We start from the raw sequence: 15,686 nt of genomic DNA, 5'->3' as shown, positions 1-15,686 counted from the left end.
GGCCCCAGTACGTGGTTCATGAAAGCTTGAAAACACGCGGAGCCTGTTTGTAATCCAAAAGGCATAACTAAGTATTCAAATGCCCCCAAAGGGGTGAACATGGTGGTCTTCCATTCATCCCCTTTCCTTATACGTATCAGGTTGTACGCCCCCCTTAGGTCCAGCTTTGTAAAAATCTTTCCCTTCCGCACCCTGGTCAAAATATCATCAATCCTGGGCATAGGAAAAGCCGCCGGCTCTGTCACTGCATTTAGGGCCCGAAAGTCACATACCAGCCTCGGCTTGTCCGTGTTTTTTTTGTCCACAAAAAACACTGGGCTACCCCCCGCTGCCTTGGACTCTCTGATGAAGCCCCTCTTCAGGTTCTTGTCAATGAACGCTCGCAACTCCTGCATTTCCCTGTCTGACATGGCATACAACTTGCCTACAGGAAGCTGTGCTCCAGGGAGTAAATTGATCTGGCAATCAAAGGGTCTATGCGGAGGTAGTTGGTCAGCTTCCTTCTCGCTGAACACGTCGCTGAGATCAGCATACTGTGGTGGCACCTTCCCCTTCTCCACTACTTCAGTCCCTGCCAGGGTGGCTTGGGCCCCTGCTGACCCCTTTTCCCCCCTGCAGTGTTCTAAGCAATGTGCGGAACCGAAGGAAACCACTCTTTGATGCCAGCCCACCAGCGGATCATGTAGGGCTAGCCAGCTCATTCCCAAAATAATGGGAGCACCTCCCAAGGTGGCCACATTAAACGCTATCAGTTCTGTGTGCCTTGCCACCCTCATTATCATTGGGATGGTCTGCAAGCTGACTCCTCCTCCCAACAGTTCCCTGCCATCGATCGTGGTCACCTGCAGGGGGTTGCTTAAAGGGATAGTCTGTATCTGGTGTTCAGCAGCAAACTCCTTGCTCATAAAATTGCAGGAGCTGCCTGAGTCCAACAGTGCCTTTATTTTTAGGGGGTGTCCATTTTGCAGCTCTAGCGACACTTCAATCACTAGAGCCGGTCGAGGAGCTTCTGGCACTGGCACTTGGGGAAGGGGCACTTTCACTGCTCTTTGGCCTGGCTGCAGTGCCCTGATGGCAACCAGGCGTTGGCTTTTACCTGCTCCGTTTCTCCCTGCTCTTCCCCCTCAACAGTTCCCACCATCCCTTGCCATTCCTTCCTCTGGGGGCAGACTCTGGCAAAGTGGCCTGGCTGTTGGCAGAGATAGCATTTCCGGGCTCCCTTTCCCTCCTTCTTCGCCCCCTCACTGGGCTTTGAAACTGCGCGCGCGCGGGCTGTTCCGATTTCCATCGGCTCTGCCGGCGGGAAAGCTGGCTCAGGAATGTCTGGAATGCGTAACTCCTTCCAACGTTCCCCTCTCCCTTCCCGCCTCTCCAAGGCTCTTGCCTCCTGGCGCGCTCCAATGGTCAGCGCCGATTTGGTCAGCTGATCCATAGACACCGCCCTGGGGCTCCTGGCCAGCTCGTCTTTCACAGCTGAAGAAAGACCTTCTTCAAATAGCATCTGAATGGGTGCTGCCGATAAATCCCACCCCAATCTGTGAATCAGCATGGTAAATTCAGTCCAGTACTCACGGACAGATCTGCTTCCCTGCTTGCAAGCCATTAACTGTCTGCGCACCGCCCCTTCCTCAACGTCGCTGGAAAACATGATATCCATTGCACGAAAAAATTTCATAGTGTCCTTTAGGATATCGTTGTGCGTTGCCATCAGGGGTCGAACCCAGTCTCGCGCGCCCTTCTCAAGATGCCCAATTACAAAAGCAACTCGAGATTCCTCATCAGGGAACTCATCAAACTGGACATTCAGGGCATATTGCATTTCAGTCCTAAAGGCATGGTAATCCTTGGGGTCCCCCCCAAACTTCTGCACCAATCCTGGTACCTTTCTGGGGAACTGAGTGGTTCTCCCCTTCTTGTCTGCATCTTGAGCCCTCCTCTCCTCGAGCCTCGCCGTCTGCAGCGCCAGTTGGACCTCCAATGCTCGGCATCTTTCTTCCAAGCTTGGATCAGCTCCTCCCCCTGCTCCGGCTGGGTCGCTCATGATGCTTTCTCCTGCACAGGCAGCGTACAGAGACTGTCGGACTGCTATTAGGGGATGATTAGCTGCTTGTGCTTAAAATGGTGCCCCTTCAGAGTTTGTGCGGCCCCACAAACCTCTGTGTGTGACAGAGCTCCTCAGACATGTCTGCTCTAGTCACTGTTAGAGTCCGACAGTGGCTGTTTGCGGAAACGCCTCCAACAAAGAAGTTCCTTAACGGAAACACGTCTCCTGGACTCACGACGTGACAGCTTCCGACGAAGCATGGGTCTCCCTGCAATTGCTTCTGACACCTCCCCACTATTTTCACTGGACGTGTCTCTCACCCCTTTCTCCCCCCTGCTTCCTGCCTGCGCTGCTGCATCTCTCTCAGTATCCCTGAGATCCTCCTCCAGAGACCCCGCGCTCCCCCTGCTGGTCCCTGCTTTGGCTGTTGAGTCTCTCCCAGTCTCTGGGAGCCCTATCACCTCCTTTCCCTCTGAGGTCAGTTCCCTGACACATCCCATTGAGAATTGTCCACCAGTGTGGATGGGAAGCACTGAGACAGAGTTCAATTGAAAGTGCTTATGTGTGGACGAATGATCAGAAAAGCACACATGGAAAAATCAGATTTGTGCGACCCACGTGCACAATAACACTCTGGTGTGTACACAGCCTCAGGATTTGTGGCCTTCAGGAAGTAAAGGATTTTGTTCACAATCTGTTGCACTTTCCCACACAAGGTTTTAAAGCAGAATTTTCAGACAGGAATTCCTAACACTGGAAAGGTAGTGGAAGTGTGTTCCCTTCTTATGGGTAAGGACACATGTGACTCATGAAGTAGCTCTCTTTGTGTTGGCAGTGCAAAAAGAGTAGAAATAAATTGGTTGCACAAAATGTGGTTAGGTATTACAGCTCATCACCTTTCATTATATTTTTTTATTTGCTTGTTTTACACACTGTAAACATTTATAGCTGGTTTTATGCTTTCGTTTGTAGATTATACATTGTTTGCAGTATTGCAAGGCTGAGATTTGTTCCCTTGTTTGACAATGAATGATGGGCCCAAGCAAATAAATGAGACTGGCTGACTAATTGGCTTTAGGGGAGAGTGCAGAAACCCAGCCCTTGGTATTCTGTATTCTCATTTTGTATTTTTCTGTTGTGATCTGCCCTGGGATCTTTGGATGAAGGACAGCATACAATTTTAATTTAATAATAATGATGATGATGATGATGATACAAGAAGTGAGAACAGCACCTTAGACCAGGCATAGGCAAACTCGGCCCTCCAGATGTTTTGGGACTACAACTCCTATCATCCCTATCTAACAGGACCAGTGGTCAGGGATGATGGGAGTTGTAGTCTCAAAACTTCTGGAGGGCCGAGTTTCCCTACGCCTTCCTTGGACTAAGGCAGTTTAGAAATGCCCACAATGTTGTTTGTCCCTTTTTTACTAGATATTTTAAAAAAACAAATGTGTTTCTATTTTGAAGATTTCAGAGAAGTTGAATAAATCATTTGCCTTGGTTGGACCTCTTAAGTTTATCTTATATTCTCAAAGAGGCTGTGACTCAGTGGTAGAGATGTACTTTGCCTAGAAAAGATCCCAGGTCCAGTCTCTTGCATCTCATGCTCAAAGAGGTTTCAGGTAGAACCACCTCTAATTTAATCCATCAGGGATGTTGCTGGTCAACATAGTCACTATTGGGCCAGTCAACCAATAGTCTGACTTGGTCAGTGGAAATAAAAAAATTCCTTCCAGTAGCACCTTAAAGACCAACTAAGTCTGTAATACTGAAGAAGTAATAATACTTACTTCATGGTAAACAATGATATGTTGTGCCATAAGGCATATTCACTTGGTCACCTGCTTTGTGCTGTAGCTCGCAGGCTCCACACATATTTTACTTCATTAAGCATATGTTTATATATGCTGCTATTGATCATATTTTTGTATGTTGCTGTTCTTGGAATGATCTATTCAGCATACTTTTGGAATATATGTATTTCCTATACAGTGGTACCTCGGGTTACAGATGCTTCAGGTTACAGACGCTTCAGGTTACAGACTCCGCTAACCCAGAAATAGTACCTCAGGTTAAGAATTTTGCTTCAGGATGAGAACAGAAATCGTGCTCCGGCAGCGTGGCAGCAGCAAGAGGCCCCATTAGCTAAAGTGGTGCTTCTGGTTAAGAACAGTTTCAGGTTAAGAATGGACCTCCGGAACTAATTAAGTTCTTAACCCGAGGTACCACTGTAATGCCATTCTTCATAAGACACTAAAATACTTAACATTAATAAAACTATAATGCAAAAATCATAATAATACAAAGCAATACCAGACTAAGGGTGCAGTTCTTTGTGCGTCTACTAAGAAGCAAGTCTCAGAGAGTTCAATGGAAGCTTACTCTCAGATAAGTGTGTGTTGGATTGCAGCCTAAAATATTCAAACTTTTGGTTGTGGTCCTCCATTTTGGAACTCTCTCTGCATAAGGTGGCCCACAACTGCCCATGCTGCTATCTTTTCGGCATAAAAGGAACTGTTTAGAACCCCAGGCAGATTTTTATTTGAGTACCTGGGTGTCAAGCCATTTAGGGCTTTACAGATAAAGGTAAAGGGACCCCTGACCATTAGGTCCAGTCGCGGACAACTCTGGGGTTGCGGCGCTCATCTCGCTTTACTGGCCGAGGGAGCCGGTGTACAGCTTCTGGGTCATGTGGCCAGCATGACTAAGCCGCTTCTGGCAAACCAGAGCAGTGCACGGAAAAGCCGTTTACCTTCCCACCGGAGCGGTACCTATTTATCTACTTGCACTTTGATGTGCTTTCGAACTGCTAGGTTGTCAGGAGCAGGGACCAAACAATGGGAGCTCACCCCATCACGGGGATTCGCACCGCCGACTTTCTGATTGGCAAGCCCTAGGCTCTGTGGTTTAACCCACAGCGCCACCTGCATCCCTTTACAGATAAATACCAGCACCTTAAATTAAGCTTGGTAGCAGAGAGCTGTGGAGTTCTTTCAGAACTGGGGTGATTCATTACTAACTAGCTGTCTTCAAGGGCAGTTCCACATACAGTTCTCAAATGTAATCCTTTCTGAAAGTACCGTTTGACTTCTGAAACGTTCGAAAACCAAGGCGCGGCTCCTGATTGGCTGCAGGAGCTTCCTGCACTCAAGCGGAAGCCGTGTTGGATGTTCAGCTTCCAAAAAACGTTCAAAACCGGAACACTTACTTCTGGGTTTTCGGTGTCCGGGAGCCAATTTGTTCATCAACTAAGCCGTTCAAGAACCAAGGTACCACTGTATAATGTATTGCAGTATTCTGGATGGGAGGTCACTACTTCATGATAACTGTAGTCCCCATCCAAGAGAGATTGTAACTGACATCCTAGCCCAAGGTAAAGATTCTTGGCTCTCTAGGGACAAAGCTGAATCCAGGAATATTCCCAGGTGCAAAGCTGATCCTTCAGGGAAGCGCAACTCCATCCAAAATAGGTTGAACACCATCTCCTTGAATGGAAGGAATTCTGGATAAACTGTAAGCTGGAATCTGGGAACTATTCTATTAGCTAAACTGAAGGCTTTGTAGCAGAATGTATATATTCAAAGCACATTTGTCAAACTACATTGAAAGTCCCTTTGGAAATGTCCACTCTCAGGACCAATACAGCTGAAATGCTCTCAAAGACAACCTTTAAGCTTGTTTTCTTTTGAATGCTGTAGTTGGGTTTATTTATTTATTGCTAGATATCATTTACTCTTGAGTTTTCAGAACCATAAATCTCCTGTTAGTGGTAAATCCAATTATGAACTCATCAGGATCTTGACTGTTTACAAAGAGTGATTAATCATATAAGCCATGTGGAAGAAATAAGCAACTTCTGTGAAAGTAATCTCAATGTATGCTCTTAACAGGCAGCCTTGTGAGCCAGCTGGGTGAATAATAAACTGTGAGCTCCTCGATTTTTAATATATTTTATTTTTTTAAAAAACACACCTAAAATTGCATGAATGATTATTTGTGATAAGTGCAGAACTCTGCTTTGAAAAGTACTGTTAGAAGTAATTTTTTAATGATCCAGTGAATGGCTCTTAGAAATCCACAACCCGCTGAGAATTAATAGACATGCTTCTAGTTTTCTGAAAGTCAGTATACAAGGGAGCAGAGCTCCATAATTTTTTTTTCAGATCAGAAGCAATGACATAATTGGCCAGATCTTCGGGGTAACTGATGGACACATAGTCTCTGGCAAGTGACGGAGGCAATAACAAGGCTTTCAAGTTTCTTTGTGACAGTTTAGCACAGAGGAAGTTGGAGAATGAGAAAAATAATCGAGCAGAGGCTGCATACTTCTTTCCTTTCCTTTGATAGAGTTTCTACTTCATGCTAGCCATTTGTTATGCTTTGTATTACTGCTGTTTGTTCTCTGTGTGAATCTAATCTATAGAGCGGATGGATATTTTATGTTGTGAATCTCCTTGTGATCTACGGACAAAGGACAGTATACATCATAATAGCTGCCTGTATTTTTGGTCTCTCCTTGGGGCTGCCATGATGAATCCCCACTCTTCAAAGTTCACCTCTAGATTATTGTTGGCAGAATTTTATCTCTTAAGGTCTAATCTTTGCAAGGCTTCTTTGTGTTCAAGCTTATAGAATTGCAGCAAGATTGTTTCAGCAGACACAGATGAGTAGGGTAGCTCAGTGGTTGTACAGTTGCCTTGCATGAGGAAGGCTTGATCCCTGGTTTTCCCTGTTAAAAATATCTCAGGCAGCTGGGTTGGAGGACCTCTGCCTACAATCTTTGGAAAGGTGGTGCCGTTCAGAGGAGACAGCCATGGTCTAGACCAGGAGTAGGGAACCTGTGCCCTTCAAGATGTTGTTGAACTCCAAATCCCATCAGCCGTATCCAGAATGGTCAGGAGTGATGGGACTTCTTCTCCAGCAATGTTCAGAGGGCCACCAGTTCCCCTCCCCATCTGTAGGTGGAACAGTCGTATCAGCTTCCAAACAGAATATGCACCATTGTCACATTAATTTGGGGGGCAACCCTCAAAATGTATAGCCTATTGTAGTTTTTTTCATTAGCCACTGAAAGTAGCTTGAAACCCATCAACTCCACCGCTCTGCATACAGCCTAGTCTTCATTTCCTGCGTATGGTTTGGCTTGCTTGCTGCTGCTTCTTCTTTTTTTAAAAAAAGCTCTTTATGAAAAGGTAGGCCATATGACTTGTTAACCGCAAAGGCAAGCCGCATTTTTTACACACCACTATGAATCTCTGAAATGTGGACTGAGTGTTGGTGTGCCCAGTGGGAAGACTCCTCATGCCAAAGGTAGCCAGATGTGTTGGACTCCATCTCCCATGAGTCCCAGCCAACACATAGCCAGTGGTCAGGGATGACGGGAGTGGAACCCATAACAGCTGGATGGCATCATGTTGGCTACTGGAGAGACCATGCACAGATAATTGTTTGATACAAGCAGAAGGAAGTAAAAGATCCACCCACAAGCAGAGAGACTGTGTGAATTGGCTGTCAGGTAAAGGTTAATCACCCTTCAGAATAAATCTTTTCTCTCCACCCCCCACCTCCGCCCACCCCCAAAAGCACAAGCAGTTAGGATGAAGAGATGTTAAACTGCAGAACAAAACCCTCCAGAGGCCTTCAGTGTAGGATGGGACAGATGTGGAGGAGTTTGAATTCACGTCCTGAACTTCTGGGTCACTTAGTTGCCCTAGAGATGCATCTGGACCAGTCAAAGACGGGAGTACTTGATCCTTCCCAGCTGTTGCAGTTGTGGGGGGAGATTTCTCAGATGGCAGCTCTCTTGCATTATTCTGCTTCTGATGACAAGGGAACTCGGTTATGTGGACGGATGCTGTGTGCTTCTACTGAGTCTTGTGCATTGATTTAACACATTCTTATGAAACTATGGTTCCCAGTGCTGAGCTTGGTGTCCCCAAGAAAGCAGGGCAGTTGCTAAGGGAACGATATGTGCCTCCCCACCACCCCTCCAACTCTATACTGAATCGGGAGGTAGGATGAGGAAAAGGTTGGAGGTCTTCTTGTGTTTTTTGTGGTGTGTATTTTTGTGTTTTGGTATTGTAAATGGCCCTGTGATCTTCGCATGAAGGGAGGCACAGAAAATAACAACAACAACAACAATAACAATAATAACAAAAATAACAATGTGAAATTCTTAATTACTGAGGGGTGAGAATAAGACGGGAATGTAATTTTGAAGGTCATGGTTCTCATGGATATACCTAATCATTTGGATTCTTGTGCGCAGATGTGTTTTGCTTCCAAAATGATTGGCAAGGCACCACCATGGTTCCAGTATTAGAGGGAATTGTGCATATGCATACACACACACACACACACACACACACACACACACGAGTATGTGTACATAAGCTGGAGGGCAAAGTAATGAGCAATGGACACTTCCCTGCTGCCTAGATGGCTCCAAGGCCTTCATATTTCAGCTTGGAACGAGTTACGCTCCAGTTCTTTTTAAAGGAATTCAGGGCTATCCACTAGAATCCAATCTGCAGGTGGTATATTGAAAGTTCCAGGGTTGTAGAGTACTTGCACTTGAATATTTGGCCATTGACTTGGAAATAGACATGGGCTGACTCCAGCTCATTCAGCCGAGTTCTCCTTTGTCAGTGACAAGGAGTAAGGCCAGTGCAGCTGGGGCACTGCAGCCAGCTCCTGATTATTTCCATATAAAAATGCTTTGAGTATAAATTTATTTTTCCTCCTCTCTTTTTTCTTGTCAGCCCTAAATTTAGACTCGTGGAGAAGTTCCTTTGACAGGGAGGGGATGGCAACCCTGACAAAATAGACCTTGTTGGTAGTTTTGAAAGTTCCTAGCAAAAAAGAAAGAAAAGAAAGATCTGGTTTCATTCATTTCTCTGTTTTGTCCGCAGCCCAACGCTCTGCTCATGAACTTCCGATGGTCGAGACTCAAGATGTTGACAGTTGCTTAGTATATGGTGGACAACAGATGATCCTGACGGGCCAGAATTTTACTGCAGAATCTAAGGTTATATTCACAGAGAAGACACCAGGTATGCTGTTCGTTGTATTATTTTTCTAATTAGGCTGGTCAAGGAGAACCATGTCTTACAGGACTGGGTCCTCCAAACGGTCATTCAAACAGGGCCAGCATAACCAGAAATGAATTACTTTATTGGAACACAGCAACGCTTTGATTTCTGACCTGAATCATACCTGACCTCAAAAAACAAAACAAAAATCTTGAGCGTGGACTCATTGTTTTCCCTAGCCAAACATCACACAGGTTCAAACAATGGTGATGACTAATAAGAATACAGCACATTTCATTCACATGCAATTATAAAGCAGTTAAGGCTGACCCTTAAAGCTCTGACTCATTTTGGAGCTAGTTAGTAATAGCTGCCACCCGCTTTGCAATCTCTCAGGGACCAGCTTCCCCTTCAGAGACGTGCCACAAGCACCTCATGCAACTGGCGCTTTTAACCTTCTTTTGCCATTATTGTTTAAAGCAGCAGCCAGGTTTGCTACACTGTAAGCCGGTTCTGAAACTTGCAAGAAGAAGCCCCTGGGGCTGCACAGCAGCTGCTATTTGGTGGTGGTGGTGGTGGTGGGAGTTGAAAGCCTCATTGTGCTTGTGTTGGCCAGTGTGCATGCACAGAAGTGCACACATAATGGAGGCTGATGGCTTTCTTGCCTGAATTAGGGTTTGCTTAAGGTGGCTTTGCAAAGGTCCACAAAGTCTGTTAGCCCACAGTAAATTAGCCTGCCTGCCCATGCATACTCATCTTAGCCATTTGTGGAATACTGAGGGTCAGGGGAGGGAGAAGTGAGGAAGAACCAGCTCTCATCTGCTTCCCTCTGTTTGGTGCCTTGGAGTTGATTTTTTACTCACCACAAGTGACCAGCAGTTTGCAAACATGAATTAATTGAGCTACAAGGCGGAGCTAAGGCTAAGCCTTGCCCCTCAATATGCTGCAATGCCCTGGTCCTTTATGGAACACCACATTATTAAAGCATTACAGAAAGTTCAGTTCAGTTCAGTTTATTGTGTTTTAGCAAACAGCCATTACACACATAGAAATAAGAAGAACCACAATACTGCTACTAATTGTAGTTTACATTTCTACTCCCTGACCTTTAGAGGATAAATCATTTCCTATACCCCCTTTAAGTTTAAGACCTCCCCACCACCCTTCTCCTTCACCAGACTAGATGCATAATATGAGGTGTGTCTTGTTTGCAAACCCCGGCGGCAGAAGGATGTCCTTTATACTTGGAAGCACCATTTTCAAAAGTCTTACAATTGGAGCTTCTGCACAGGTGAAGCACTTAATGCTAGTTCATTCAAACACAGGCAGATTTAGAGCTGTCCATGGCAACTTTTCTTAACAGCACAGTTTGACTTAGCTTGCACGTTTCCTACCAGAATGCTGATGAGCAGCTCTGAGGGCAAGCAAAGCCACAATAAACCCACTGTGAGTGGATTGTGCATCCTCCTCGGTGACACTGTCACTGCTAATTTCCTCTTTCAGATGGCTGAGAATAAGAAAAGGCCCACATTTTTATGAAAGAAAGAAGAAAGTATGCCAGCACTTGGAGGGGGAAAGCATGCTTGCTTATCTCTCAATTTCACTTTGATGACTCATGGGGACATGTACACCCTAGATGTACTTTCACTCATCACAAGACCAGACCAGCCACGCTGCTTAGTTTACATAAAAAAATTCCTTCCAGTAGCACCTTAAAGACCAACTAAGTTAGTTCTTGGTATGAGCTTTCGTGTGCATGCACACTTCTTCAGATACACAGGTATGAGCACACGAAAGCTCATACCAAGAACTAACTTAGTTGGTCTTCAAGGTGCTACTGGAAGGAATTTTTTTATTTTGTCTATGGCAGACCAACACGGCTACCTATCTGCTTAGTTAACACTAAGCAAAAAGGAAAAAAGCAGTGATTATGATGTGGGCAGTGGTCTTATATACTGCAAAGTCCTCTGGTGGATGCTGCATGTTTTTGAACGAAGTACATTGCATGCCTTGCAGCCTCCCTTCCCAAGGGTCAGGCCACTATTACCAGAGCTAGGCTGCACAATTTACCCTTGATTGTGAATTCACGTTATATCCCCTTATAGGATTGTATGTTAATTTATGTGGGAGGAAGTAAAGAGGTGCATGTGGGAATACTGCAGGTGTGAGGATCAATGCTTGCTGCTTCCCTCTGGTGACCCAGAATATTATTGAGAATAAACAGGGCTGGCATTAGTACTCAGCCTCTCCAGGCATCTGAGCAAGGCCCCAGCAGCCCAGCAAGAGCTGTGGTGGCAGCTGGATCTTGGAACTCCCCATGCTCATTATTCACAGTGACCTCATTGCTCTAGGGAAGTGGCAGCCCACAAAGACCTAGAATGGTGTTGCATCAGAGGCATGATGGGCAGTGCAGGATTTACGTATAAGCTATACAAGCTATAGCTTAGGGCCCCACTCTCTTGGGGGCCCAAAAAAAATTAAAGGAAAAAAACCTGGATGTACATTTCCAAAGTAAAAAACAAATAAAATAAAACCTACATACAGCAACAGTGTTTGGTGTTGTGTAGGCTCCTATTTGTTATGTGCAAATGGCTTTAGATACCTATTAGGTCCATAAATTACCATATACTGTATATTTAACACACACAAAACCAGTGAAAATTTGTTGTTGACAAAGGACAGCTGGACATATAAAGGGCCCCATTACTTTCAGTAGCTTAGGGCCTCATCAAACCTAAATCTGGCCCTGATGTTGGACAGTCACAATGATAGGCAGTTTGCAGCTACAGAAGTACCTCGGTTTTTGAACGTCTCTGTTGACGAACATTTTGGTTTTCGAACGCTGTAAACCTGGAAGTAAATGCTTCAGTTTTCAAACATGCCTCGGAAGTCGAACATGCCACGCGGCTTCTGCTGAGTGCAAGATCCCGAGGCCTAGCTGTCAGCTATTGAGTTTTCGGTTTTCGAAAGTTTCAGAACTCGAACGGTCTTCCGGAACGGATTATGTTCACAAACAGAGGTACCATTGTGCTTGGCACATCTCACAGCACTGATCCTCTATTGCAAGCAGGTTGGCCAACCAAAAGGCCCAGCAGTGTAGACACAGCAGAGAACACTGTGCTGGCATGGGTCTCAAACCTGGAGCTAGCCTTGAGAACTGAGTCTTCTCCTATCTGCACAGCTCTATCCTGGGCTTTGTTTCTTGGACTCACAGGAAAGTGACAGAACGTTGCCAACAGGCTTCTATGTAAGGGGATAGCTTAGTTATGGAAAAGTCATATGGGCAGTGAAAATCTCAAATGAATTCAATCTTCATTCCACACCACATTGATGTTGAGAGTTGATGCAGTGCCCCTAGCTAAGAGGGTGGGCTTTGCAAGTCCATAGTCAGAATCTCAGCTCAGCCTTAAATTTACTGGGTGACCATGGGCATTATCGTTCAACATCAACCCTCTTCATTGTCCTCTGTAATGGGGGATAATATTGTCTGTCTGTCTTACAGGGTGCTTGTAAGGGTTATGGAGTGGATGCATGTGCAGTGTTTGGAACATGGGATGGAGCATTTTTCCTAATCTCCTTGCCTCTCCCTCTCTACACCCTATGCTCAGATCTATCATTGAGGTCATTGCTTCAAGCAAAGCTTAAGTCCTGGCCAAGACTGAAGTTCCAAACTCAGCCCCTGTTCCCTCATACCAGACACAGCCCCCAAGCCCTGAAAAAGGAGGGGGCAAGAAGCAGTGAAGGCGCAGATATGTGTCCATAAGTCTTCAATATATGGAACCTCTGGCAGTTTCTCCTAGGTCACTTCTAAATTTAATCAGAAAAGTATCATTTCTAAGTTCCAAATGCCTGCTGGAGCAGAGAGAGAGAGAAAAAAAGTTAGGTTATCCTTCCACATCATAGGGACCTTAAGCCTGAAAGTGCTGTAGGTTCTCAGTTTGCCATATATCAATCTTGCGCCTTGAAAATAACTGACCCTTGCTGTGTTGATTTGACCACACTACATATTAATGAGATCAGCAAGCAGCTTATAAAAAGATACAGTCATTCTAAGCCTGGCACAGGAAATGATGGAAGGAAGTGAACTCTGGGGGACTGGGAGTTTGCAAGCTTGAGAGCTAGCAGCAACTGAATAAAGCAATTGTTTTCAGGAGACCTGTGTGTGCACTGCACATGTAGCATGTTTATTTATGCCCATCTGCGAATGATGCATAGTGTGCTGAGTTGCACATTGCGCACTTAAACGAATGTTGCAATGATTTAGCTGCTTACCCGCTCCTCCAGGTGGGTGGATAAGAGTAACAATTGCTTCTGGGGAAGTGTAACCCTTTTGGCCATGTCTGGATTCCTAAGTTACTGCATCAGCTCTCAAATACCGTGTGCTGTGGAGTCATTTGGCATTTTCGCTAACCGGTGCTTCTTTAGTTAACTACTGCGTCTATTTATATAGAAGCCAGTTTCCATTGTTCAGTCACACTCCTGCTTGACCAAGAAAGAAAACCCAGGATAGGCCTGTATAATAAATAGGATAGCCCTGAATGACTGGGGATTAGTATGGCTTTCACACCAACGGCACCCCCTGGTGCACTCAAATATGTGAATGCTGGCCATTCACTTTTCTATGGAAGAGTAGAGAGCTGCATTTAAAGAGACTGGCCTCTATGCCTGTCCTCTTTCCATGTGAACAAGCTGCAAGACCCTCAGTTTGGTGCAAGGTTCTGTTCTGAATGCAGAGAGAGAGAGAGAGAGAGAGAGAGAGAGAGAGAGAGGTGTGCAGGAACAGTACCTGCCACAATGAGTGGCCTGGCAAGCTGCAATGTAGTCATAGAATCATAGAATTGCAGAGTTGGAAGGAATTCAGAAAGTAAAGAATTGTGGATTCTTCATTCGTCTGCAATAGCCAGTGTGGTGTAGTGCTTAAGAGTGGTAGACTCATAATCTGGGGAACTGGGTTCGCGTCTCCGCTCCTCCACATGCAGCTGCTGGGTGACCTTCGGCCAGTCACACTTCTTTGAACTCTCTCAGCCCCACTCACCTCACAGAGTGTTTGTTGTGGGGGAGGAAGGGAAAGGAGAATGTTAGCCGCTTTGAGACTCCTTCGGGTAGTGATAAAGCGGGATATTATATCCAAACTCATCTTCTTCTATATATAAACAATATTCACTTGGTCCAATCCAATATAATAAGACCCAAGAAAGCCATTTTCTGTGAACAAACATTATCTTCAAACCTCAATTCCAAATATCATTATTTCTTTTTCATGCAGGGCTCTTCTTAGATTCTTACAACTTTCCTTTGTATTTGTCAACTGTTGCGACCCGCTTTGAGATCTCATTGTGGAGGGTGGGAAAGGGTGGGTAATTATTTCAATAATAATAATAATTGATCATTATGCACAATCTTCACTCATCTCTGCCGAAAACACGGACCAGTCCAGTGCAGGGTTTAATGAAATGCTCTGCATGTTCTAGACTGCAGGGATTAGAAGAGCTAAAACAGCATTTCTGGTCCCTATATTTATGGCTGTCTGGATCTGCTCCCAGATCCACTATATTCCAGGGCATGGCAGAACGATGGAGCTCTGGTATGTGGGGGCGAGGAGAATAATAAGGCAATGGAGGAACATGTAGACTCCCTTTCCAAGGCCAGACATCTAATGCTATCATCACCGTGGATAGATATGCAATGCCGTGACACTAGGCAGCGTGAGATTTATTTATTTTTTACCTTTTCGTTGTGGCCTCTGGTGTACTTGGCAGCAAGGAAAAGCTTTCCTGTAATGCAGCCAGCAAGTGTCAGAAGGAGAACGGGGGAATCCCAGAAAAATATTGCAAAACTTTGGGGGAGGGGGGGGGTCTTATTATGAAGACAAACATATTTTTTTTAAAAAAGAGTGGCCGTGGAAACTGTGTTGCCATAGCTGAAAAAGAATCACTGAGACAGGGTGGAATCCAGTGTTTTGGAAGGTCTCCCCGCATGACACATGGTTTTGGAATTTTGCAGCTGGTAAGCAAGCCCTCATTAACAAAGGCAGCTACTACTGGCCTAGATTCCCTGGCTAGCTTTCCACTATGGGGGCGCCTAGAAACAAGCCTGTCTGTGATTACCCAGCTTTGCAACGTGTTTGTTTAAAGACAATGATTGCTTTTTAATTCATTTGTCTTGGAACGGACAAAAGGCAGAGGCAGGGAGAGGGACCATCTTCTATCACCTGTTGAAAGCTAATTGATCACATTAAAAAACCTGGCACAAGGATTGGAATTCCCTCTTCTCCCACTTAGTCATCCCATCCTGGTGTGACTCATTTTATTACATGGAGGTTCCCAGTGGTTTTATTTTGAGTGGAGCTTTTGTTTCCTGAAGTGTTGGTGCGTTTTATTCTTTAGATTTTCGCTAAGTATATTTCCATGAATTGGCAAAAAGACATTAGTCCAAAGCAATGCTGGAACTGCATTGGCCCCTGCTGTTTCACTACTCAGCTACTGTTGTTATGTTTCGTGGTGGCTTTAGCTGAATTTTTCAAACAAACGGCTGAGGGAGGAAGCGCCTTTAAACTTGTTCTCTTGGTGCAAAATGTCAGTTTTGGGGCTGGGCTACAACTTGGATGA

At 45.2% G+C, this 15,686-nt stretch overlaps 1 protein-coding gene across 7 annotated transcripts in view; it reads left to right on the top strand.

Moving 5' to 3' along the window:
• Positions 1 to 15,686, top strand: part of NFATC2 (nuclear factor of activated T cells 2) — a gene marked incomplete at its 3' end in the record, with an annotated part of 141,388 nt that overhangs the window by 63,101 nt on the left and 62,601 nt on the right. For all 7 annotated transcript variants that reach the window (XM_082225896.1, XM_082225895.1, XM_082225898.1 and 4 more), the window contains exon 6: positions 8,959 to 9,099. In XM_082225896.1, the coding sequence (XP_082082022.1) occupies positions 8,959 to 9,099 (141 nt within the window). The remainder of the gene's footprint in view (positions 1 to 8,958; positions 9,100 to 15,686) is intronic.

The sequence above is a fragment of the Podarcis vaucheri genome (assembly GCF_965113315.1).
Source record: "Podarcis vaucheri genome assembly, chromosome: 6".
Classification (NCBI taxonomy): Eukaryota; Metazoa; Chordata; class Lepidosauria; order Squamata; family Lacertidae; genus Podarcis; species Podarcis vaucheri.
The sequence above is the reverse complement of the archived record's forward strand: the minus strand, read 5'-3'. Positions and strand labels throughout refer to the sequence as shown.